The sequence below is a fragment of the Neofelis nebulosa genome, chromosome 12 (genome assembly GCF_028018385.1).
Source record: "Neofelis nebulosa isolate mNeoNeb1 chromosome 12, mNeoNeb1.pri, whole genome shotgun sequence".
Classification (NCBI taxonomy): Eukaryota; Metazoa; Chordata; class Mammalia; order Carnivora; family Felidae; genus Neofelis; species Neofelis nebulosa.
In genome coordinates, this window is record NC_080793.1 from 757,795 (window position 1) to 782,855 (window position 25,061).

Consider the following 25,061-nt stretch of genomic DNA (forward strand, 5'->3'; position numbering starts at 1 on the left):
AGGGGCGCCTCCCGCGCCAGAGTGTGCGCCTGCGTTGGTGTGAGCATTTATCAGAGCACGCGAGCGGGGGAGCCTGTGCGCGAGTATGCGTGTGTGCGCCGGTGTGCTTGGAGGGGTCGCCGGGACAGTGACCTGGACTGTCTCAGACCTGCAAGGAGGAAGAGTTTGGGGAGGTTAGAGGGGCTCGTGTCACTGCGTGCAGCCTTGCGTGTCTTTTAACATGACCGAACGTGTCCGGCCAGTGTGTGTGTGTGTGTGTGTGTGTGTGCGCGCGCGTGTGCGCGCACGCGAGTTCTCACCCATAGTCAACGATATTTCTGCCCGACTCTCCTGGCTGGAGACCTAGGGGTGTGGAGATGCCCTAAGCCATGCCTCTGGGGGAGGGACAGTAAGGATCCCCTCTCTGAAAGGCTCAAAAATGGGGGACAGACTCCATCTGCCTGGCCATGTGACTTGCGTTCCCCCCAGAGAGTTGATAAGAATAGAAGGGGTGACGGTGGCTGCCCCATGTAGAGCTGGATCTTCCAGGAGAGTCTGGGGGTCTGGACCCAAATCAGTTATGGAGAAGCCAAGGCCAGAGGGAGTTGCATTTGTAGCAGATGGGACTAAGGTTAGACATCAGAAAGCACTTGCTCTGGTGAGGTGTGTACCAAGATAGACATCCCAGATCCCTTGTTTCCACTCTTCCCCAGCCCCTTTCCTAATACACTCCCGGTCCCCACTCCTCCTGCCCCTTTCTAGAGCCTCCCTTGTCCTTCTTGCCCTCGTGATCCTAATTATTCCCGCCCCCGCCCCCACCCCCGCCCCAGAGTGCTTCACCTCCCTAAAGCAAAGGATGGCTCAAGCTCCGCCCCCTGCCAGTGACATCATTGTTTCCAATAGCAACTGAGGATTCTGCAAACCCAACTGCAAAAGCCCCCAGTAGGGATAATGTAAGGGCGGTCCCTGCACTTAAGTGCTGTTCTGAGCATCAGGCAGGGGAGAAGCCATGCTGTTCCCTCAGGGTCTCACTCCCTGTCCCCTGCAGTCCTCGGCACTAGGCTGACGCTGCCCCCCACCCCTCCAGAGCCAAACACGGACACCGAGGGACATCTCTGGCTCCGAGAGACAGGGGCTCGGCTCCTGGCATGCTCCCTGTCTCCGCCCCCTTCTCTCTCAATGCCAGGGAATCATTGCTCAGGGAGGCCAACCTCCCACAGCCTGCTGCAGGCCCACACCTCTCTCCGTTCCGGGACTGAGGTCCACAGTGGAAGGACACAGCAGGCTCACAGAAAGATATACTGAGGATGCTTGGGGGCCCAGAGCTAGCCCCACCTCCACAGGGTCTGTGGTAAGTCTCCAAACTTCTGTGGCCTATGGCAGATCAGAGCTTAGAGGCTGTGTGGTTGCATGGGGGCTGGCAGCCAGCTCCGGTGTGGCCCAGGCAGCTTCAGGATGCTTGAGGGAGGAAAGAATTCAGCAGAGGGCTGCAGCCAGAAAGCCCGGCCCCTCCCGTCTACCCCCATCTGCCAGTCGGGTGCCATCAGCCCTGGAGGGGAGGTTTCTAAATATGCAGAAATCTGTCAGCTAGTTTTCACGCAGCTGGGAGCTCCAAGTTGGCTGTGGTGGAAACAGTTATGTCAGGGAAATTGTCAGACCTTTCACATCGGTGCTGATGTTTTCCCTTTAGAGCGTGAGTTTACCGGCAGATCACCACCTCCCCTGGGCTGCCAACGCTGAAGCTTTTGTCTCAAGCCTCTTGCACAGATTCCAAACATCCAGGGATGGGGTGGAGGCTATGCCCGCCCACCAGACCTCGGTCGCCTCCCATGAGTGAGTCCCTCCTGAGATCTGCCCTCCGCTCTCCTTTCCAAGGGGGTTGGTGGTGCAGCCATAGAAGGCCTGGACCTCGCATTGCTCCCACTGTGATGGAAGAACCCGCCTGGACTTTGGCGCCTCTGAATCCTCCTCATCAAATTCTGTGGGGAGGACTCAGGGGCCTGGGTGTTTCCACTGGCCTGGGTGGAGAGGGAGGCCTGGGTCTGTCCCAGGCCTCCCCCAGGGGAGATGCTTGAGGCACAGCAGGCCCTATGGAGGGAGCTGCTCCTCCCCTCCCCCACTCCGGGCACCTCCCCGCGAGTGGCAGTCAGTCACCGCACAGCCCTCCTTAGAGCCTCCGTCGATTGGCCGAGGGGTTGGCCCAAGACTGAAGCAGACCACTCAGGGTTCTTCCGTAGGATTTTGGCCAGATCAGAAACTGGCACAAGAACCCATCTCTGCATCCTCCCTGGAGGTGAATCCCTGAGAATCGGGGCCCAAGAGCCACTTGTGGACACATTCTGCCAAGAGGAAAGCCGTTTGAGAAGAGGAGGCTGACGGGCAGGGAGGGGTGTGCAGAAGCTAGGCAGACACCTTGCCCATGGCCAGCCCAGGGGGCAGAGGACGGGCCTTCGTCTGATGTCCACCTGCCGTGAGGGCCTGCCTCCGAATTAGGACTGGGGAAATGCGGCTGGCCGTCAGTAGGCCTGGCCGGTTGTCGACGTGGACTGGCGTCGGGCTCTCTGTCCCCTGATCTGGGGACGCCCCAGGACTCCCACAGAGGACGGCCGCAGACACCAGTGATGCCGTCTGGCTTGCTCTTGTGCTGATCTCCACTCGCTGTATCCACATGGTTCCGCTACCTGCCTCCACCACGAGATTGCTCCCATCCCCGTTCCCACACTCTGGTTTCTGCTAAGAAACCAGTCTGACAGAGATTGCGCTGACTTTATAGATCAATTTGTGCAAGACTGCTAGCTTCCCAGTGCTGAGTCTCTTTGGTCCATTTATTTAGACCATCTTTACTTTCGGCAACACTTCGTAGATTTTAATGTACGGGTGTTGCTGTTATTTTTTAAAAATTATTTTATTTTTTAAATTTACATCCAAATTTGTTAGCAAATGGTGCAGCAATGATTTCAGGAGTAGATGCCTTAATGCCCCTAGTCCATGTAGCCCATCCCCCCTCCCCCAACCCCTCCAGCAACCCTCTGTTTGTTCTCCATATTTATGAGTCTCTTCTGTTTGGTCCCTTCCCTGTTTTTACATTATTTTTGTTTCCCTTCCCTTACGTTCATCTGTTTTGTCTCTGAAAGTCCTCATATGCGTGAAGTCATATGATTTTTGTCTTTCTCTGACTGACTAATTTCACTTAACATAATACCCTCCAGTTCCATTCACATAGTTGCAAATGGCAAGATTTCGTTCTTTTTGATTGCTGAGTAATACTCCACTGTATATATAGACCACATCTTCTTTATCCATTCATCCATCGATGGACATGTGGGCTCTTTCCAGACTCTGGCTGTTGTCGATAGCGCTACTATAAACATGGGGGTGCACGTGTCCCTTCGAAACAGCACACCTGTATCCCTTGGATAAACACCTAGTAGTGCAATTGCTGGGTCGTAGGGTAGTTCTATTTTTAGTTTTTTGAGGAACCTCCAGACTGTGTCCAGCTTGCACTCCCATGCTGTTATTTTGTTAAATTTCTTCCTAAGTACTTTATTCTCTCTGATGTAATTATGAATGGAATTGTGTTCTTCATTTTATTTCTGGTCTATTCATTGCTGATATGTAGAAATAAAATTGACTTTTGAGTATGGGGCTTTCCAGACTCATTCATCCTAGTAGGTTTGTTTGTTGAGCCCTTAGCATTTCCAAACAGGGTCATGTTGTCTCTCAGTAGACGGTTTCCTTCTTCCTCTCCAGTCCGGGTGTCTCTTGTTTCTTTTCTTGCCCAAGTGAGCTGGGTAGAACCTCCACCCATGACAAACAGAAGGGTCTGCCTTGTTCCTGATCTCACAGGGGAAGCATTCAGTCTTTCACCAATAAGGACAATGTCAGCTGCAGGATTTGGCAGGTACCCTTACTGGGTTGAGGAAGTGCTCTCCTAGCCCCAGTCTGTTGAGAGTATTTATCAGGAATGGATGTTGGATTTTGTCAGATGCTTTTTCTGCATGTACTTTTTGTGACTTATTTTATTAATATGGTGTAGAACACTAACTTGGGAATGTCAAATCAGCCTTACATCCTGGACATAAATCCTCCTTGGTTATGTTATACTTTTTATGTGTTGACACATTGTTTGCTAATGTTTTGTAGAGAATTTTTGCATTTATGTTACTAGTGGATATTGGTCTGCGGTGCCTTATGATGTCTCCGTCTGGTTCTGGTTCTGATATCAGGTTAACGCTGGCCTCGTGGAATCAGTTGGACCGTGTTTCCTCCTTTTCTATTTTCTGGAAGAGTTCACGAAGGACCAGTGTTAATTCTTCTTCAAGTTTTTGGTAGAATTCACCAGCAAAAGCCTGGCCTTTTGTTGGGGAGGGAGAAGGCAGGAAGGTTTTAAAATCACAGTTCCGGGGCGCCTGGGTGGCGCAGTCGGTTAAGCGTCCGACTTCAGCCAGGTCACGATCTCGCGGTCTGTGAGTTCGAGCCCCGCGTCAGGCTCTGGGCTGATGGCTCGGAGCCTGGAGCCTGTTTCCAATTCTGTGTGTCTCCCTCTCTCTCTGCCCCTTCCCCGTTCATGCTCTGTCTCTCTCTGTCCCAAAAATAAATAAAAACCGTTGAAAAAAAAAAATTTAAAAAAAAAAAAATAAAATCACGGTTCCAATTTCCTTGTAGGCATATTCATATTTTCTTTTTCTTCCTGCACCAGTTTTGGGAATTTATATGTTTTTAGGAATATATCCATTTCATCTAAACTGACTTATTGACATAAAGTTGTTCACGGTATGCCCTTTAACCCTTTCGATTTCTGTAAGGTCAGCAGTGATGTCCCCTCCTCTATTCCTTTTTTTCCCTTTTGTAAAAAATTTATTTTTATGTAATCTCCACACCCAATGCAGGGCTCAAACTCACGACCCCAAGATCAGGAGTCGCCCACTCCAGTCAGCCAGGCTCTCTTCTTTTCCTGATATTATTTTTTCTTCATTGGTCTAAATGTTTGTTGATTTTGTCGACCTTCCCAAAGAAACAACTTTCTGTTTCACTGATTCTCTGTTATTTTTCTGATTTGTTTCACTGACGTCTTCAACTTTTACTCTTTTCTTCTCCTTGCTTTGGATTTAGTTTGCTCCTTTTCCCCTCAGCTTTGTTTTTCGTTTAAAGTTTATTTATTTTGAGAGGGAGCATGCGAGTGAGTGGGAGACGGGCAGAGAGAGAGAGAGAGAGAGAGAGAGAGAGAGAGAGAATCCCAAGCAGGCTCCGCACTGTGAGTGTAGAGCCCAATGCAGGGCTCGAACCCACAAACTGTGAGATCATGACCTGAGACGAAGCCGGATGCTTAACTGACTGAGCCACCCAGGAACCCCTCAACTTCAGACATTTTAAACTTACCTAGATTTGTTTCATGGACTAGCACATGTTCTGTGCTGGAAAATGTTCCATATACATTTGAGAAGAACATATAACCTGCTGCTGTTGGGTAGAGTGTTGTATAGATGTCAGTTAGGTCAAAGTGGTTGCTAGCATCGTTCAAGTCTTCCTAACTCTTGCCAGTATTCTGCTGATACATTGTTCTGCCCATTATTGAGAGTGGAATATTAAATACTATTTTTGAATTATTTATTTTTCTCTTCACTTCTGTAAGTTTTTACTTCATGTATTTTTAGAGCTCTGTTGTTAGGCGCATACATGTTTAATTGTTATACTGGACAATGATATACTATGAAAACAACCATAAGTGAACTGGAGTGTTTATACTCATATCAGATGAAATTGACTTTAAGACAAAAGAATGTTACTAGAGACAAAAAGTTCACCAGCCCCCTCAGAATTTTGAAGGTGTGCCTTTCCTTTCTGGGATCAGAGTAATGATGGCTATGGCCGGCCTGCTTTTTCTCTCTGAATTATTCTGAGACCTTCACTGATCCTTGGAAGTCTAAAACTTCACAAGGGTGTGTCTAGCACTGGGTTTTGTTCATCCATCCTGTCTTGAAACTGGAAGGTTTTCAGCTACCAAATTTCTTGTTAGGCTCCGACAATCTTCTCCGTTCTATTTCCCTCTTGTTCTCCTTGCCTAATTAACCCAGAGGGATTCTAAGTATAGCCTGTTGGACCAGCTGTAGCAGCAGCATCCCCTGCTAAGACTTAGGAAATTCAGAACCTCGGGCTTTACTCCAGAACCCCGGAGCCACAATATGCATTTTAAGACCTGCAGGGGGCACCTGGGCGGCTTAGTTGGTTGCGGGCTCCGTGCTGAGCCTGAAGCCTACTTTTAAAAAGAGATCTGCATGTGGTTTGTCTGCACAAAAAGATCTGAGCAGCACTGGGACCGACCTCTAATCTTTTCTTTCATGGTATCTTTTTGCTATCACCACACCCCTTTTTGGTTTTTATTTCATATTCTAGCAGATTTCCACTATGCTGTCTTCCAGAATAGTTATGGAGGATTTTTTTCAGCAGCAATATTTTTAAAATTTTTTCTTGCTGTTTACTTATTTTTGAGAGACAGAGACAGAGCGCAAGCAGCGGAGGGGCAAAGAGAGAGGGAGACACAGAATCCGAAGCAGGTTCCTGGCTCTGAGCTGTTAGCACAGAGCCCGACACGGGGCCCAAACCCATAAACTGTGAGATCATGACCTGAGCCAAAGTCGGACGCTCAACTGACAAAGCCACCCAGGCGCCCCTATGTTTTTAATTTCTCTTGTTCGTTTTCTTTTACGGCAAACGATTCTTATTTAATAGATGCGATGCTTCCTAGAATCTGTCACGGTGTTTAAACCCCATTGATCCTGGATTCTGCTTTCAGGGGCACTGTTCTCCTTGCTAATGTGGATCTCTCTTCCATCAGCTGGTTTCCTTCAGCCCTGAATCAGCCATGGTTGAATGCTCCTGGTTCAGAAAAGGTGGCCGAGGCTTTTCCAGGAGGCGGCTGTGCAGCTTTTTGTTGTTTACCCACCAGTCCCTCCCCCAACTCTAAAGGCTGCAGATCTTGGCAGCAGGCGGAGAGGCCTTAGGCTGGGCAGTCCCTAAACGCAGGGTGAAGGGACGTGGCGGAAACGGAGATTCACTGCCAGGAAAGGCTTGCTGCCCAGCCTCGGGGAGTGTGGTCAGCAGGCAGCCTTAGCCGTCAGCCCCTTTGGGGTCCGCCTTGCCTGAAGAGAGTCACGTCACACAAAGCCACACCCTCCCGGACACTGGTGATGAGCCGGATGAAGGTCCAAAAGGCTGACCGAGGCCTGGCAGGTTGTCACTGCCAGCTGACCGCCCCCTCCCCTGCCCTATCCAGTGTTGAACCCCGACAGCTGTCCTGTATCCCAAACTCTACCTCAGCGTCTGCTTCCAGAGAACTCCAGCTGGCACAGCTGTTCCCGGACTGGTCTGAGAAGGTGAGCAGTAAGATGGGCCTGGCAGTCTGAGTCAGGGCCACCCCGCTGGCAGCGACTCTTGCGCTGATGGGCAGTGGAGCTGACAGCCCCTGGTCTGAGGCGTCTGTCCAGCCGCCAACGATTGTGTAGGGATGTGTCACCCAGATGGCTGATGCTAAGCACTTTCCTGTTTGACAGGAAGACAATGAATACCTGGGTGCTGGGGGGACAGCCACTGAATGCCAGGTGGGGCCTCCGGTCACTAGTAGAGAAGTTCTCATCCCCTTCAAGGGTGCTGGAAAGAGCCCAAGCCTTCACACTCAGGACAGCTGGATCTCAAGGACAGCTGCAGCCAAGGCAGGCCCAATGAGCCAGGGTCAGAAGCCTAGCTGGGAGCCTGGGGTTGCACACTTGGGGTGGAAATGCCCCAAAAGCTTTGACACAGACTCTCCTAACCCTTCTGAGCCTGCAGACACGGTCCCCACCCGCCCCGAGGAAGACAATGCAGACACTTAGCTTCCTCCCGAGATCATACCTGAGCAATCTCCCCTCCCCACCATGAGCCCTTTGCTGGGCGGAGTCCAGCAGAACCTGGTCAGCCAGCTTTGCACCTGGGGGAAAAGGATCCCACCCGAGGAACCTCAGGATCCTTCCGGCTGACATTAGGGGAGCTGGGGCCAGGCTGTGGGAGTGGATGCTGGAGCCTCTGATGAGGGGTTACAACGTCCCCCGACACGGAAGATGCTGTATTTGGGAACTTTCTCCTGAGAGGCCAGATTAGAGCCTTCACCGTGACCTTTAGGACTTGGCTGGACCTTGCGAGGAAACTTGAGGTGGAGAGGTCACCATTGTCACAACAGAAAGCAAGCAAGAACAGGGAAGGAGGCTCAGGGGACCTGGGAGGTTGGATGGGATGGAAACCTACACACACACACACACACACACACGAATTGGGGATGTGAGGGCCAGCAGCTCTGAGTGGGGTCCACACGACTAGTCGACCTGGAGGTGGTGAGAAAAGACGCCACACAGAGTTTGTGGCCCCAGTGGGAGAGTCACACAGGCTGTAAATGAGGAAGGCCTCCATGCAAAGAGTAGGGAAGCCAGTGTCCTTGAAAAACAGCACCAGGCACGGCAGAGACAGACACGGCTCCCCAGCACTCATGACAGGAATGGTCAGGACACTTCGGAATTCCTAGAGCTTCTGGAAGGATAATAGACTCTAGGCTTCCAGCTGTCGACAAGAGAAAAGAATGGGGGCGCCAGGCCCCTGCTGGGAGCTGGGAGCGTGACCCCAGCCCTTCAGGCTATTCCCTCCACTGGCCCCTCAGTGCCAGGGGCTGCGGCAGGTACCCAGTGCCCAGACACCAGGGGGGCCACCTCTCCCCTGGCATCCAGTCCTAGGCACGTGTGAGGGGCCAGATCAGCAGAGCCACCCCCTGCCCAAGGCCACAAAGGGAAGGTGAGTCACCTGTCCCCATGCCAAGACTGTCCCTGGCCAGCACGACTCCAGTCTCTGCCCAGGTCCGGCCTGTCTAGCACTGGGACAGGGCAAGGCTGGGGTCCTGCGCTCTGGTTCCAGCCGACAAACCAGGGCCCCAGGCCAGACGATCGGGTAGCAGCCAGTTAGCTGCCCCACACACTGCCCCAGGACTGTCACTGTGGCAACCAGAGGCCACAATGACTGTCCATCATATAACACCAAAACATTGCCACTGGTATGGCTGCGACCCACAGTGCGTGTTGCCATCCCCGCCGATCCCGGATGAGAACCGGGCCAGGGCTCTGCAGCCCTGACTTCCTCTCTGGCCTGCCAACCCCGGGGTCCTGAGGGGTGGCGCCGCTCCCGCCATCGTTCCCGGGGACACAAGTGACCAAACGGGGCTCTTTGGCCGTGCTCCTGGCTGTGAGGTCTGGGCGAGAGGCAGAGGTGCGGCGTCCTCGGGGAGGGCGGCAGGCCTGCCTCTGTCGGAGCGGAGACGTACGTGAGGACGGCGGCACCTCAAGCCCCGCGCGCAGATCCGCCCGGCGGGGAGCGCCGGCCACCCCGGCTTTTCTGCAGACCCACGGACGGACGAGGCCACAGGAGGGGACGGTGTCCGTCCCCCGCAGGGCGACCTACCAAAGGTGCTGCTCCCTCCCTCTCTTGCAGCTGACCAAGTACCGGGCATGGCGGGGGGGGGGGGGGGGTCGCGGCCTAGCCCTCCAGCCCCCCAGTGCCCAACCCCCACCCCCACCCACCCCCCACGCACAGCCTGCACACCTAAAACTGAATTCTCTCAATCTCCCTTGGAGGCCTTGGCTCCTCGGCCAGGGCTGCGGTTGGTTCAGGCTGCTGAATTTCAGCTCTTTTCCCCAACAACCAGTGGGACCAATTCCAGTGGCCCCACGTGGTGGCTAATTAGTCTGAAATATAAGCAGGCGGGGAGCACCGTCCCCCAACCAGCTTGCCAGTAGCTTCCGACAGATCTTGGTGCTCACGGACCTCCCGCACTCTCTGGAGGGAGACACAGACTCCACGTACGGGGCCACGGTCCCCACGCTGCACCCCTGCGGCCCCACCGAGGCTGGGGAAGACCCGCTGGCCCTGGCTCCTAGCCCTGCTGCTCCGGGCCCCAGTGCCTGCTGCTCTCCCCTCCGGAAAGCAGCACGGGGGCACCTCCCCGCCCGCTGACGCGAAGGGCGGCGTGGAATGCAGCCTGCCGCCCCGCCAGGCCGCCTGCTCCCACGCCCTCACACTGCGGCGACACCCCCACGGAAGCCGGTTTCCCCAGGGCAAGGATGTCACCTGGGCGGTGGGTTCAGAGGCTGCTGACTCCTCCAGTGGCTTGTAGTGGACTAGCGGAGGGTGGACGTGTGTCCCCCCCGCACCCGGACCTGGGCGTGGCGGCGGGGTCGGGGCCAGGCCCAAAGCCCGGAGGAGGACTCTGCTCCCACCCGCGCTGTGCCAGTCCTTCGCAGACCTCAGAGCTGAACCGCGTGCCTTACGACGCTTCTCCCAGATGCTCCGCTGGCAAGCAAAGGGCCTGGGACAGAGGAGGGCCAGCCAAGGCGGGGGCCCAGGTCCGGGGTCCTGCCCACAGCTGCTGCTCCTCACTGCCACAGCCCAACGACCGTGCAGCCTCTTTCCTACACCAGCTGGGGAAGCTACTGAAATGGCCTGTTTTTAAAGACCCCGTTTATTGTACAAGAATTACAGCTGCGCGTAAAGTTTCAAACACGGCCCAGTGATCCGGGGGCACAAGAGCCTTCAGAAAGGCTTTTCCACAGGGTTTGCAGCTTACAGGATTGAAGCACGTCCCCAAACCAGGAACACGGGTGGAGCCCTAGGTCACTGCTCACAGGTGCGCGCTGCTGTGCACACTGCACTCAAGAGGCAGGACGGGCCCCTCAGCACAAAACTGTCCCTCCCCAGACAACCGATAAGGAAGCCACGGACTTCTGAGAGGCTGCCAAACTCTTTGATTTCCCACAGAACGTGGCGGATTCCCAATAAACGCAAGATGCCGTGATTGATCCCTGGCCTGGCGAGCGCAGTTTCTGACCGCACGCGTGCTGGGAACGGCAAGCGGGGGTTCTCAGCTCCGTGCATCCAAGAGAGCAAGAGTCCACACGCTGAGCTCGCACCTGCTCTGGGCGGCGCAGGAGGCCCCTCGAGCTCCCACCCAGCTCTTCGCCAGGCTCTCAGGGAGGCCAGGAACCACCTAGTGAGTCCGACACCCTGGGCGGGGGGAGAGGGGGGGCAGAACCACCCCACCCCACCCGGGCTAGGTCTCCAGGGGTGGGCTCCCGCGCCCTCAGCTGGAGAGCCCGGTGATCCACCCTCCAGATACCACCTTCTCCAGATACCACATGCTGTCGGCATGTGCAGGGACGGACGCACGAGGGCACCGCTGGCACTACCGGCAGAGCCCTGTGTGGGGAAAAGACCCGCAGGGGCCTCGGGGATGACCCCCGCTAGGGAAGGGGGGGGGTGGCGGAGAGCAGGAGGCGCTTTCTGGGGCAGCTTCAGACAAGCCAGGGAGGCGCACACGCCGGGGAGCCCGCCACACACCCCTAAGTGCGGCGGCCAGGACTGCGGGAGGCGGCGGGCTCACCCGAGGGGGCCGGCAAGGAGCGGGACGGCCCTCGGCGCTGCGGGGCTCGCTCCGCCCTGCCGCGTGTCTACTGAGGGGAAACGCGCGCACACCTCGCCGCGGCGGTCGTCCGCGCGCCCCCAAGCCCATCGGCTCCAAAGAGCGGACACCGACAGCCGCCCCGCCTCGACTCGGGCTCGCACCGGACCCGCTGTCCTCTCGCTGAGCTGCGGCCCCCACTAGCTCTGGGCCGGGAAATCCGCCCGGGGCCGGGAGTCGAGCCCCGGAGCGGGGGCGCGGGGCGCCGGACGTCCTGCCAACACCACGGAGCCGGCCGGTCCCGGGGACGCGGCGCCCAGCCGAGTCCCAGGCTCTGCGCCGGCGGGCTGCGCGCAGGCGCGGGCGGGCAAGCGCGTCGCGGCGCAGGTGCGGCCGTGCGCCGACGCGGCGGGACGTAAACACGCACGCTGGGGGCCACGAGGGCGGGCGCAGGCGCGGTGGGGAATAGGAGGGCGCGGCGCAGGCGCATTGGCCGCGCGCGCGATGGGCGGGGTGTGGACGGCGCTGCGATGGCTGCCCGCGGGTGTCGGACCAGCGAAGCCCCCGGCGCCTCTCAGAGCCCGGCCTCCTGACGCCGCCAGTGGGCGGGGTCGCCCGGGCCGCCGCCACCGCTGTCATGTATCCGCCGCCGCCGCCGGCGCCACATCGGGACTTCATCTCGGTGACGCTGAGCCTTGGCCAGAGCTACGACGGCAGCAAAAGCTGGCGGCGGCGCTCGTGCTGGAGGGTGAGGGTCGGCGCCGGGCCGGGGTCCCGCGGCCCGCCCGCCGCCCCCTGCCTGGAGCTCAGGCGCTCGTCCGGGCCCGGGGAGCGGTGGTCGCCGGCCGCAGGCCGTCTTTACAGCCCGCGCTCGGCGGGGCGGGGACGGGGAGGAGGAAAGCTGTAGGCCGCCCCTCGGCGCGGTGGGTCAGGAGCCCCGCGGTCTCGGGCTGCAGGGCATCGACACCCCCACATCTGGGCAGATGCGGGGTCCCGCCGGCTGCCTGAGACGGAACACGCGCGTCGCGCGAGCCTTTCCCCACTGCCCCTGCGATAGGACACGTATGGCTTCTGCGTCTGTTGTTTATTTCCGTTCCCCTATACCGTCTGGAATATCCCCGCGGCTCGTCAGTCTCTGCCGCCGGGGCGCTTCCCCCGGTTCAGAAACCGGACCTTGGGACTTACCCACTGTCCTCCCTGAATTTGCAACGGTTGCACGGGTCCCAGCTGTGTTGTTTTCCGTCCCGTAGAAATGGAAGCAGCTGTCGAGATTACAGCGCAACGTGATCCTTTTCTTCCTCACGTTTCTCGTGCTCTGCGGGCTCCTGTCCTACATCAGCGTGGCTGACCAGTGGAGAGGTACCGGCTGCGCGTGTGCCTCAACCCCATGCGTGTGCGTCACTGACTGCGGGTGGCTGGGCAAAAGCGGTCTGGCCGTGCGCTTTAAGCGCCTGGAGCGTCTGCGAATTGGCCAGAAGCGCAGATGAAAAGGAGCGGAGAGTGTCTGTAGCCAGCCTGCTAGAACGTGGCTCGAGTTAATGTGACGTTGCCCGACTGCTTCCTGGGTGTCCGGTGTAAGGGCCGGCCTCTCCGTTCTCTGTGCCTCACGGGGGAGACGTTCGGGTCCTGAGGTCGCGTGCCCCGTCCAGACACGCTCCCTGAACTTCCTCACACGTGTTACCGTGTGTTCCGAGCGGCCCCGGGCAGTCTGGGTGAGGGCGTAGGGAACCCCTGTGGGGGAGGAAAGCTCAGGAGCTGCTGCAGGTGGCTGGAGACAGCTGCACATAGGCCAGCTTCTGCGCTTCCTGGAAGGGAAGCCGCTGAGGGGAGGTCCGTGTGGGCTGGGCTGCAGGACGGAAGCTGCCAAGTGCTGTGAGGAAGGGTTGGTTACCCTTGGCCGTTCTTGAGTTGGTTTAAAGGACCTTCCCCAGGTCTCACGGTGTCCTCTCGTGGTGAGGAGTGCCCGCCTAGACGTGCTCCTCCACGCGCTCGCTCGGGCTCTCCTTGGGGCTGTGCGGCACGTTTGGGATAAAACCTGTTCTCTCGTTTAGCCGTGGATGGCAGGTCGGCGGAAGAGCGGAAGGTGAGACCGGCAGATCCGCCCGTCTTGCCGGCTCCTCGGAAGGCAGATGCTAATCCGGAAAACTCGCCGGGGCTTTTACCCCAGGTATGTTCAGTGAACTACACGTGGGGTTGCGGCCGGGGTCGGTCCCACGGGCGTTTCAGAACCGCGCGTGATGGTCCACGCGGACGGGGGAGCAGTTCTTTCCCTTGTTGTTTGTCTGATGTTCGCGCCCTGCGCCCCTTATTCTGAGCCAGTAGGATGACGCCTGGGGCAAGGAGGAGGAATATTCTCTCCTTCCTTCCCCTTGGACACCTGCTGGTGAGCGAAACAGACCCGCCCCTTGTCTGGAGGAGCTGCAGGCCGGCGGGAGCAGGCCGGTGGCCCGTGGTGTCCATCCCGGGAGGAAAATAGCAGTCGCCTCCAGGGATGAGGCTGGGGACGGGACGCTGAACTGCAGTGTGAGACCGGGGAGCCGCTGGTCCTGGGTAGAGTCGGGAGAGCAGGGCTTGAGTCCAGTGACGTTGCCCGAGGCAGGGAGAGCTGGGCTTGTTCAGGGAGCTGCAGTTTCAGAGGGCGTGGGCGGGGAAGGGGGCCGGGGTCGGGCCCCTCGGGGAGCGGCCAGGAGGCCTCTCTGCAAACCGTCTTACTCGGAGGCTGTGTGTCAAACAGCTCACGTCCTCCCTCGTGGAGCCGACACGCACGTCTCTCGCTCCTCTTGGCCGCTCTCGTGCACCTGGGCTCTCGTGACGGCGATGGGAGCAGAGCCCGCCTGCACGGCTGCCCGCCGAAAGACACGTTTCCGTTGCTCGGGAGGCCCGTGCTCCCGTCTGTGGTGGCGGCCGGGGTCGGTGTGCACGGCTCCCCGGGTCCGGGCCTTGGGGCGCGGGGCGGGGCCCCTTGTGGCGGGGCCGCTGGGACCTTTTCTGCTGCTCAGACTCCGGCACTTGTGCCCCAGGCCTGGGTCAGCCCCGGTGCTTTGTGTGCGGCCAGATCCCGTTCTCTTGGCCACGGGCGTCCCGGTTCCGTGGCACTTGTGTCTTTACAACGAGGACCTCTTCACGGGTCCTGTGGGTAGCGAGCGGCAGAGATGTTTTCGATCCCTGAGTCGGCCTCCTTGCTGTGTCCTGCGGAGGAGGGGCCTCCTCCTGCCCTCTGCTGACGACGGGCTACGCCTGGGCCCCTGCGCTCCGTCCCTGGACCCGGTGCCCCGGCCACCCGGTTCTGAGGACGAAGGGTGGGAGTCCTGGGGCACAGGCCCGGGACAGTGTTCTTTGTGCCTCCGTCCACGGGGACGTGGCTCTGACCCTTTATTGCTATCTTTAGGGTCTGTGACGGCCTGGAACCCTCCCGGGCCAGGATTCTAACCCACTGTCCAGGGCTGCGCCGGCCCGCTGGCACAGTCTCCGTCCCGGTTGGTCAGGGCCCGGAGATCGTGAGAAAGGATCTTCTGGCCAAATCTGCATGTTGCCGTGGGAGCGGGAAGGCACGTGCTCCGGGGGCCGTGCGCCACCAGCCATTCCACGCGGTCCGTGGGGTTGGGTCTGATAGGGAGAGCATCCCAGGTGGAAACAGAGTGGCAGCTCCTGGGCCGTTGAACTGTTTTCACGAGTGGCTCTTGTTTTGATCTAGAAGCCTCAGAGGCATTTCCGACGGGGGCCGCCCAACCTGCAGATTAGAGCCCCCGACAAAGACTCCAAGGACCGGAGGCAGGATGACACGAGGCGGAGGGACGAGGTGGTGGGCGACGCTCGTCAGGAAGAGAGCACCCAGAGAACGGTGGTCAGGTACAGGGAGCGTCAGAGACGAGGCAGCACGGGTCGATAGATACGCAGAGGCCGGTCCGTTTGACGTTTCCTGAAAAACAAAGGGATAGGATCGGCGCGCTGTCTGAAGCGGCTTCTCCTCTCAGAGCAGACACTGGAGAGAGCGGGACCCCGGTGGGGGCGGGGCCCTGCCTTGTCCGCGTCGTGCCGCATGGAGCGGAGGGCCGCCACGAGCCCAGCCAGGCTGTGACCGCGGGCGTTTGCATCTCTGCCCTCAAGCCGGCTGACCCCTCTTCCTCCTCTCCCTGAAGCTGGAGGGGTGCAGTGATCGAGCCGGAGCAGGGCACCGAACCCCCTTCGAGAAAGGCAGAGGGCCCCCCCACCGAGCCTTCCTCACAGGCCCCCGGGATTCAGAACCAACCAGGTAAGGCCCCGCCTGCGCCCCGTCGGGCCTCACCCGGACATGGTGACGGAGAGGGCGCGCGGACACCCAGCTGGGCACCCGGGCGGGCCCCAGCTCTCTGTAGAGCCTTGGAGAGGACACGGGGCTCCACGGCGGCCCGCGGTCCCAGGCCCATCGCGGCAGCCACAGGCCGCCTGTGCGGGAACTGCCCGCGTCCGTGCCAGCGTGGGGCCTGGGGAGAGTGGAGACACGGCCCCGGCTCGGTGGGGTCCTGGGGTCCTGCGTTCTGGCACCTGTACTTGAGGGCCCTCGGGGCACTGGCGCTTGGTACACTCCGTGCGGCCTGTCTGCTTTGGTTCTCGTGGCGGCCTTTGAGGTCATCGGTCTGTCGTAGGCCCGTTCCACGGACGGGAGACCTGAGGTCAGGCCGGCAGCGGCCACGGCCACTTGCCTCCCGGAGCGGGGGCTCGCGCCAGGTCAGCTGAGCCTGGGGCCCAGGCTGTGACCCTCCAGTCCTGTCGCTGTTGCCACTGAGGGGAGGAGGAAGAAGGAGCCCAGAGCCGGGACGGGCGGCCCGGGCGTGTGGGGGGAGGCAGAGCGGTCGCGGGGCTCTGAGGACCGATGTCAAAGCCGCAGATACCAACACGACTGGGCCTCGGGCCACACCGAGAGGACACGTGTCGCGAAGCCGTCGACGCCCACGTTTTTGTCCGCCTGGTGGCCCTGTAACTTGGGCCTGGTCCTCCGACGTGTGGAGGGGAGAAACCTTCTCGGTCGGTGTCGAGGCCACCCTGGAAGGGCCCCAGGGCGGCCTTGGGTGTGTCCGCCACACGCCGTTCCCTCCCCGAAAACACCCAGAGCTGCTGAGGCACGACGTGGGCACCTGTGAGATGAGGCGCTCTCGTGGAGGTCACCGGGGCCCGCCCGCCACGTCTGACGCTCCCCCGGCCGGATTGCACAGCGCGGCTGCCGTGGCGGAGCGGCAGGCACCGGTCTGCTGCCTCAAACACCTCCGCCCACCGCGTGTTCCCCGCAGCTCCAGAGGGTCGTGCCCGCCGGGCGGCTGGTGGAGGCGGACGGGCGCAGGCCAGGCGGATGAGAGGCCGAGCCGTCGCGTGTGGGCCCTGGAGGCCTCGCCACCTTGGCAGCCGCGTCCAGCCGTGTGGCCCCAAGCCCGGCGGCGCCGCGCCCCGACCTTCGGGGTCGTCCGCTGCTGACCTGCGGCCCCGGACGGTGTTCCCCCCCCCCCTCCCCCCCTCCCCCCCCACCACTGAGCGCCCCGCAGCTTGGGGCTGCAGAGGGGCGGTGTCTGAACCCTGGGCGGTTCCGGTCCCCACGACCCGCCGTCTTCCTCCCAGCCTCCCCGAACGAGCGTCAGAGGGCCGTGATAGACGCCTTCCGCCACGCGTGGACCGGCTACCGCAAGTTCGCCTGGGGCCACGACGAGCTGAAACCCGTGTCCAGGTCCTTCAGCGAGTGGTTTGGCCTGGGACTTACGCTGATTGACGCCCTGGACACCATGTGGATTTTGGGTCTGAAAAAAGGTACCTGCTCGTCCCCGAGCACGCGGCCAGGTTCCCCTGGTGGAACGCTTGGGCGCGCGAGTGAGCGAGCCGTGCCCTGGAGGGCGTAGACGCCACTGTTTCCGTCTGAGGAGCTCTCCCTTCCCCTGGGTGGCAGGCAGTCGCTTTGTCCCTTGATGTCAGGCGTCCCGGGGACACTCAGGGCAGTCGCCCCCTCGGCTCCCGGCCGAAGGCCTGGGCTGGCGCCCAAGGGCAGTTCCAGCCCGTGCTCCTGTGCTAGCCGGAAAGGGGCTCCCTGGTGGGAGGCAGCACGTGATCCGATAAGGCCATCGGCGTCCCGGGTCTCTCTTCCGCAGAGGCCAGAGGCTCCCCCTGAGTTACTCACGTGGCCCTTTGGGCCGTGGCCTTTACCCGTCAGCGTTGGTGCTCACGACGGCACGCTGGCTCCCCGTCCTCCGGGTGCAGGGGGCTCCGCGGTGTGTCCCCTTGCTGTGGGAAGTGAGAGAGAGAGCGCTCGGGAGAGAGAGACACGAGGACGCACGTGGCCCCAGAGCCAGCGAGCGGTCACGGGGGCGCCGGGACCTGTAACCTATTCCCGCTCCCACCCCGTCTCCTGTCGCAGAGTTTGAAGAAGCCCGCAAGTGGGTGTCTAAGAAGCTCCGGTTTCAGAAAGACGTGGACGTCAACCTGTTCGAGAGCACGATCCGGATCCTGGGCGGCCTTCTGAGCGCCTACCACCTGTCCGGGGACGACCTCTTCCTGAGGAAGGCCGTGAGTGTCCGGGCGCCGGTGGAGGTTCCGTGGCTCGAGGGGCCCCCGGGGGTGGGGGCGGGGGTCTGTTCCGGGTCTCGCTCCCGCGCACGTGCGTGGGAAGGTCCCTGTCACCGTCGCAACCCGTGGGGAAGTGCTCTCGGGGCTCCTCGGTCTCGCCGCAGTTGAGCGCCGAGGCCACGTGAAGCCAGCGAGGTCCCGTGTCCACTTACGGGGGTGAGCACGGGTGGCGGGGTGGCGGGGGTGGCGGAGGTGGGGCGGGAGGGTGGGGCGTCGTGGAACGGAGCCGAGGCTGCCGTGTGACGGGAAACCTCGGTCCTCGTCGTGTCGCGTCATCAGGAAGACTTTGGGAATCGGCTGCTGCCTGCGTTCCAGACGCCCTCCAGGATCCCATACTCGGACGTGAACATCGGCACCGGAGCCGCCCACCCGCCCCGCTGGACCTCGGACAGCACGGTGGCCGAGGTCACGAGCATTCAGCTGGAGTTCCGAGAGCTCTCCCGCCTCACGGGGAGTAAGAAGTTCCAGGTACGGGGGGCCGGCCTGCCGGCCGGAGGCGTCACGCCAAGTGGAGGCATGCGTGGCCTTGACCCCGGGCCGCAGGACCACCGTCCTTTGTGCTTTCCGGTCCCTCGTCCCTCGCCTTTCCTCAGCTGCGCGGGCGGGGAGGGCGTCGACTGGGGGCTGAGTCCGAGCGCGGGCCCGTGTCCTTGGGGTCCCAACTGCCCCCTGCCTCGTGCTGTGGTGGCCCCCGGGGGTGGTCCGTGCCGGGAGCGAGGCAGGGGCCCACAGTCGTGGGTCTCGGCCTTGCTAGCCCGTCGCTGACGGTCCTTATGGCCCTCGCCCCTGGCCCTCGCCCCGACCCCATTGGCCGTGGTCCCTCTCCTTGTGGGTGAGTCTCCAGCACGCGGCGGACCCTCTGGACTTGGCGCTCTGCCTTGTCACTCTTCCTCTGCCTTAAAAACCTGAGCTGCGATTCGAACGTCAGGAAGTTTTGCCTCTTGGCTTGAACGTCGCGCCGCAGTCCCACGTGGGCAGCGGCTGCCACCGTCTGATTCCAGAACCAGGTCCTCACCTCAGGAAGTAGGCCAGCGCACCCTAGCGCTCCCACCCGGGGCCCCCTGCCTCGGTGGCCGCAAATCCACTCGTCGTGCGTGGCTTTCTCTGTGTGGAATGCTCGGCGTGAGCGAGGCCCTACGTACGGCGTGGGCCGTCTGTGGCCGGTTCTGTCGCCACGCGTGACGTCTTCGTCCGCGCTGGAAGCGTCCGGGCGAGGCGCACCCGTGTCGTAGCACGTGTCCGAAGCATCCCTTTTCGTGGCCCGGTGGTCTGCCATCGTGCGGTCGGACCACGTGCTGTCCGGGCTCTCGTGCGTTGAGGAGCAGCTGGGTTGTTTCCCACGCGGGGGTGGTAAGAGCGGCGCTCCCGGGAGAAGGTTCCAGGCGCACACAGGGCTCTGGCTTTTCCGCGGCAGCCCGCGCTTGTCCTCCGGTCTTTCTCGGTAGCCTTTGCGGTGGGCACGTGAGGGTGCCTCCTCTGGGCTGTGGATTTTGTCCTGATGACGTGTGGCGTTTTCCAAACGCCCACGGGCCCCGTGTTCATCTCCCGGGTGGAGGTGGGCGTCCGGGTGCCTGTCTGCTTGTCGGCGGATTAGCGGCTTTCCTGTCGTTGGCTCGTACTCCGGAAGCTCGGCGTCTCTCTGTTTGCTCTGAGACGTCGTCGGCCGGGCGCCATTGCGATGCCGGATCTCTGTAGCTGCTGGAGACCCAAGGGAAATTGAAGCCGCCCCTGCCTCGGAGCACTTTGTAAAAGGGGGCGGGCGTACGTGGCGGGTGGAGGCCAGGAGGTCACTCCCCAGGCGGGGTCCCGAGCACCGTGAGCAAACGCGCACAGGGCCATGGAGCACAGATGCGTGGCGCTGCCTGGGAGGAGCTGAGGTCGGTCGGGTCTCGAAGGATGAGCAGGATCAGCGGGCGGGTGTGCCGCGACCGCGGGCTCGGAAGCAGACGCGCCTGCCTTCCCTCCAGCGAGCGGGAGCAGACGGCCACGCCTGGGCAGGAGGTCCCGGGGACCGCGGCTGTGGCCTTCAGACACGGTCCCCTGCCAGGAGGAGGAGCTCAGCCCTGTGTTTGGGGCCCTCGGCATCTGCCCGCTCGTCGAGGCAGCCGCGTGTGAGGGTGGGGACCTGGTTGCCGTGTGGCTGGGGCCACCCTCAGAAGTCCTTGCCCGGTGCAGCCGGGCAGGGGAGCGCCGTGGGCCGGGACACCGGCCTCTTCCGTCCTCCGCTGGGAACGGGCCCGCCTGTCACGGAGGAGGGGTGAGCCGACGAGGCCCGCCTTCCTCGGCTGGCCCGAGGTCCAGCAGCCCCGTCCCCCTGGCTCACCCGCACTCTCCCCTTGTGTGTGTGTGTCCCAGGAGGCCGCGGAGGAGGTGACGAGGCGTGTGCACTCCCTGTCGGGGAAGAAGGACGGGCTGGTGCCCATGTTCATCAACACGCACAGCGGCCTCTTCACTCACGTGGGAGTGTTCACTCTGGGCGCCAGGGCCGACAGCTACTACGAGTACCTGCTGAAGCAGTGGATCCAGGGCGGAAAGAAGGAGACGCAGTGAGGCCTGTTTCTGCTGCCTCGGGGACGGGGTCCCCGAGGCTCCCCTTGTCCCGAGTTCTCGGTCAGGAGGCAGCGGCCGTGCCGGACCCGGACTCGGCCCCTCCGCGGGGGACGTGTCTCTTCCCGGCACGGCCTTCGTGCCAGAGAGGACGCCTGGCTGGTCACGGAGGTCCCCGGACCCTCTGCGCCAGGCGGGGCCTGGGGTCTGGGCCCGGCCGAGGGGCCCCCCGGCTCACCGGCCGAGCTCTCGTCCTCGGGGTTGTGGAGGCGGCTCTGCTTGTCCGCTCCCCAGCAGAAGGTGGCCAGGGGCCCCTGGGCCTCCCCACGCTGCCTGCTTGACGCTTCAGACGTGCGCTTTCCCAGACAGCAGTGCCTCGGGGAGCCTCGTCGTGCGGTCGGGAAAACACAGGTCACTCTAGCGAAGGAACTGGAAATCCTTGAAGTCTCACGCCAGAGGGTGACCACGACCTAGGACCGCTGGGGGGGGGGGGGGGGCAGCTCCAGGCCGACCCCTACGGGCAAAGATCAGGGCATCATCCCGCCTGGGGAGCCGGAGTTCCCCACGCCTGAGCGTGGGGACGTTGAGAGAACCCTGGTGGGCACGTGGGGTCCCGGGTGGTCCACGGGGGCCGGCTGAGAGGAACGACCCTGTTCGGGGGAGTGGCGGGCACAGCCCCGTGTGTGCCCCAGGCCGCTGACTGCCACGAGCCTGCGTCTCCAGGCTGGCGTGGTGCCACCCCAGACGGGGCCAGGCCTCTTGGCCACTAGCGTGGGGATGGCAGCTCGTGGCCACGTGCCCGTTCCTGGGTAACCGGGCGGGGGGTGGGGCCGCGCACCCACCTGGCCTGAGCCCGCGGGGCCTGCCGGTTCACAGGTTACTGGAAGACTACCTCGAAGCCGTCGAGGGAATCAAAAGGCACCTGCTGCGCAGGTCTGAGCCCAGGAAGCTCACCTTTGTGGGGGAGCTGGCCCACGGCCGCTTCAGTGCCAAGATGGTGAGCACGGTTGTGATGCAGGTGGGGCGTAGGGGGGCGTAGGGGGCCGCACCCACCCACCGGGGCCCCCGGTGGCTCCGCGAGTCTGGACGTTGGAGAGATGGCTCAGACTCTGGTCATGGGGCGTGAGCCCTCACAGGTCGATGATGGACTGCGCGGCGGTGTGCGGCAAGGGGGGCTGGGGTCTGTGATGGGTCCCCGGCCCCTCCCCCGGGGTGCCACTCCCGTCCCCCAAGACCCCCTCCCCCATGCCCAAGACTCCACTCCCTCTCCCCTCCCCTCTCCCCTCCCCCCTCTCCCCTCCCCTCCCCCCTCCCCTCTCCCCTCCCCCCTCCCCTCCCCCCTCCCCTCCCCCCTCCCCTCCCCCCTCCCCCTCTCTCCTCCCCTCTCTCCTCCCCTCTCTCCTCCCTGCCCCCTGCCCTCTGCCCTGGATCTAGTTACTTGTCCCCTGCCCCTGGTACTCCATCAGTGTTTGTGGGGTCAGGGCCAGACCCGGGTCAGCATCCGCTCCCCTGGCAGGCGGGTGTCCGTCCGCCACCCTCCCCCCTGCCCATGTGGAGCTCCAGGGGCCGGGCCCGTAGTGGCGTCGCTTTCCACGTTCCTGCCCTTGTGGGCCCTGAGGAGTCCCCACTCAGGCCCGTCGACCCCTGGGGATGCGGGGGGCCTGAGGTAGCGCTGGACCCTGCACCCGGTGTGGCCCCCGCCCCTGCCCCTGCCCCTGCCCCACGTGGCCACCGACCCACAGTGGTGAGGAAACCGCTCTGGTTTCAGGACCACCTGGTGTGCTTCCTGCCAGGGACGCTGGCTCTGGGCGCCCACCACGGCCTGCCCGCCGACCACATGGAGCTGGCCCGGGCGCTCATGGACACCTGCTACCAGATGAACCGCCAGATGGAGACGGGGCTGAGCCCCGAAATCGTGCACTTCAACCTGTACCCCCAGAGCGACCGCAAGGACGTGCAGGTCAAGGTGAGCCGGGCCGGGGTCTGGGCGTGGGGGCGCCCTGCGGGCTCGGCCTAGCTCCGGCCTAGCTCCTCCCGTGTCCCCCGACCCCAGCCGGCCGAGCTCAGCCCGTGTTGTGTCCCCCATCCCTCCCTCCCCCCCTCCCCCGCCCAGCCGGCCGACAGGCACAACTTGCTGCGGCCCGAGACAGTGGAGAGTCTGTTCTACCTGCATCGCCTCACGGGAGAGCGCAAGTACCAGGACTGGGGCTGGGAGATCCTGCAGAGCTTCAACAAGTACACGCGGGTGAGCGCCCGCCCTGCCCCGCCCCGCCCCGCCCCTAGTCCCTGCTCCCCTAGGGCAGGGCTCCCCTGGGCAGCCAGAGGGGGGTGGGGCCGGTGCAGGCTCGCCGCCGTGGCCTCGGGAGTTCGGCGCCATGTGCCCCAGGGTCTCGGGGACCAGGCTCTGTGGCCCGGTGTGCACAGGGCGACTCTCCTCCTGGATCCTCCGTGTGGCCCCGGGCGGCCCTTTCCCACCCCAGACGGCACCGTGACCGTGGCCCTGACACCCGTCTCGCGGTCTGGGCCGTGGCTCGGAGGTCACGCCGTGTCCGGGGCCTGCCACCCACCCCGGCAGAGAGAGAGCGCCAAAACCCGACCCGCGTACGCCCTGTGGCGGCCGGGCGGTGGGTCCCGGCCGCCTCAGGTGCTCGCGGCCTTCGGAGCACGGGCTGCACGTCGGGTCACGTGAGGGCGGCTGGCGTCTCTGAGGGGCCGTCTGGAGGAGCTGCGGCTGAGCTCCCGGGGGGCCGGTCCCCCCGGTGGACCTTGGGGTCGTCTGCCTCAGACCCTGCCCTTGGCCACGGGTGCCGCGGTGAGGCGCAGAGGCCCCGGCCGGGGGCCTTGCGGCCACCGGCGCCCCCGAGGGCTGAGCCCGGCGTGGGGAGCTGGCTGGGCCTGCGGCCGTGGTGACGCCGCGGTCTCCGCTCTCGTGCAGGTCCCCTCGGGTGGCTATTCTTCCATCAGCAACGTCCAGGATCCCCTCAATCCCCAGCCCCGGGACAAGATGGAGAGCTTCTTTCTGGGGGAGACGCTCAAGTACCTGTACCTGCTCTTCTCCGACGACCCGGCCCTGCTCAGCCTGGACGCCTACGTGTTCAACACTGAGGCTCACCCCTTGCCCATCTGGGCCCCGCCTAGGGTGGGGTGACGCCCCTGTGGGCACTGCCCGGGGGCCTCACACGTCTTGCGTTTGTGGGTACCTGTCCTCGGAACCCTGGCCTTGGGTAGGTTCACTCTCCTGACCTTGGCCGCGGCGTGGTCCCCTCGGCCGACTGTCCGTGCTCCGGGGTCAGGCTGATGACATTCCCCGGGGGGTTACCGAGCCTGACATCTCAGGGCCTCAGAGGTGGTCAGGGCAGCTGGGCGCCCGGTGCTTTGCCGCTGGCTTTGCACTTCTGGCTTGTGGTTCTCATGACGTCGGATGGTGTCGTGAGGTCAGCGCTGTGAATCCCCGAGGCCCCACCTGCTGGGGACCTTCCTGCTTGAATCATGACTTACATTCCTGATCCCCAAACGTCTTCTGTGTGGCCCCAGTGTCTCTGCTTGTCCCCTGGGGCCGCTCTGGGTCTCCTGGACCCACACATGTTCTGAGATGAGCTGAAGGGACAGCCCGACATGCGGTTCAGCCCGGGCTCTCCGAGTCTGTGAATGTGCCCTGACCCGGGAGTCCGGGGGGGGGGGGGGGGCACTTGTGACCTCCTGCGAATCCGGGCACCTGGCCGGCTGTGGTGTTTACATGTTGGACTCAGGGATCCTCCCCCGGCCCTGCAGGGGCGGGGAGGGGCGGGTGGACAAGTTCATCCTGCTCCTGGACCACCCGACAGAACGGACTTTCCAGGCAGCATAAACGTGGATTTGCCCTGACTGGTGTCTCCCGTGTCTGTGATGGAACCTGTGTTCCTTGAGCCATGGGTGGGGCATGCGTCACACTCCCACCGTCACCATCAGGCTGGAGAGCTGGTAGGAGGCGGTGTGGACACGGAGTCCAGGTTCCCGTGGGAGCTGGTGCCCTGCACCTGCTCCTCCTCCAGCACCTGCTGTTTCCCTCCTTGGGCAGGGACTCAGGGCGCTTTTCCAGAAACAAACCTCAGCTTCTGCTTGGGATCCTGCCTCCTGGAACCAGGTGGCCCCGTGGGACAGGCCCAGCTCCTCTCTACGTGATACTCTTTCCGGAAGGTCCTCTTTGCCTGAAAAGCTTGAGTCTCTCTGCGTTTGCAGAGACCAAGGCTCCCAGTGCTGGGCAGGACCTCAGTTCTCAGACACTCTATACTCCTGTCGCTCCAGAAGCCCTGGGGGCCGGGGGCCGGTGGCCGCTCTTGGGGCTGCCTTCTGCTCTTGGCCCCTAGTCCCGTGTGTTTTGTGCCTGGAACAGGGCTCTGTACCCCCTCATGGCTGTTGGCTGCTCCTCTGCACCCAGGGGCCTGGTTGGCAGCTGCCCACCCAGGGGTGCAGCCGCGGTAGCAGTCGTGGGCAGAGCTTTGCG

General features: G+C 62.2%; 1 protein-coding gene and 2 long non-coding RNA genes across 3 annotated transcripts; 2 read left to right on the forward strand and 1 right to left on the reverse strand.

The window, feature by feature from the left end:
* Positions 1-8,533: 8,533 nt before the first annotated feature.
* Positions 8,534-10,847, forward strand: LOC131491010 (uncharacterized). The gene is made up of 2 exons (XR_009251276.1): positions 8,534-9,458; positions 9,698-10,847. It is a non-coding gene; the product is annotated as an uncharacterized LOC131491010 (long non-coding RNA).
* A 1,100-nt stretch (positions 10,848-11,947) lies between these two features.
* On the forward strand, positions 11,948-24,442 carry MAN1B1 (mannosidase alpha class 1B member 1). Its single transcript, XM_058693422.1, has 13 exons — positions 11,948-12,194; positions 12,697-12,805; positions 13,498-13,613; positions 15,141-15,295; positions 15,586-15,698; positions 17,036-17,221; positions 17,823-17,971; positions 18,311-18,499; positions 20,387-20,577; positions 21,455-21,575; positions 22,347-22,544; positions 22,692-22,823; positions 23,514-24,442. The coding sequence occupies exons 1-13, from the start codon at positions 12,084-12,086 to the stop codon at positions 23,724-23,726; spliced, it is 1,983 nt and encodes a 660-aa protein (XP_058549405.1). The 5' UTR covers positions 11,948-12,083; the 3' UTR covers positions 23,727-24,442.
* On the reverse strand, positions 12,516-15,141 carry LOC131491011 (uncharacterized). Its single transcript, XR_009251277.1, has 2 exons — positions 14,727-15,141; positions 12,516-14,691 (listed from the first exon to the last, which is right to left on the reverse strand). It is a non-coding gene; the product is annotated as an uncharacterized LOC131491011 (long non-coding RNA).
* Positions 24,443-25,061: the final 619 nt, after the last annotated feature.

Excerpts from the sequence above, each read along its gene's own strand:
- MAN1B1 (XM_058693422.1), top strand. The coding sequence starts at position 12,084 with ATGTATCCGCCGCCGCCGCCGGCGCCACATCGGGACTTCATCTCGGTG. Across the intron at positions 12,195-12,696 it reads GGCGGCGCTCGTGCTGGAGG|AAATGGAAGCAGCTGTCGAG; the intron begins GTGAGGGTCGGC and ends TCCGTCCCGTAG. Across the intron at positions 21,576-22,346 it reads GCCGCTTCAGTGCCAAGATG|GACCACCTGGTGTGCTTCCT; the intron begins GTGAGCACGGTT and ends CTCTGGTTTCAG.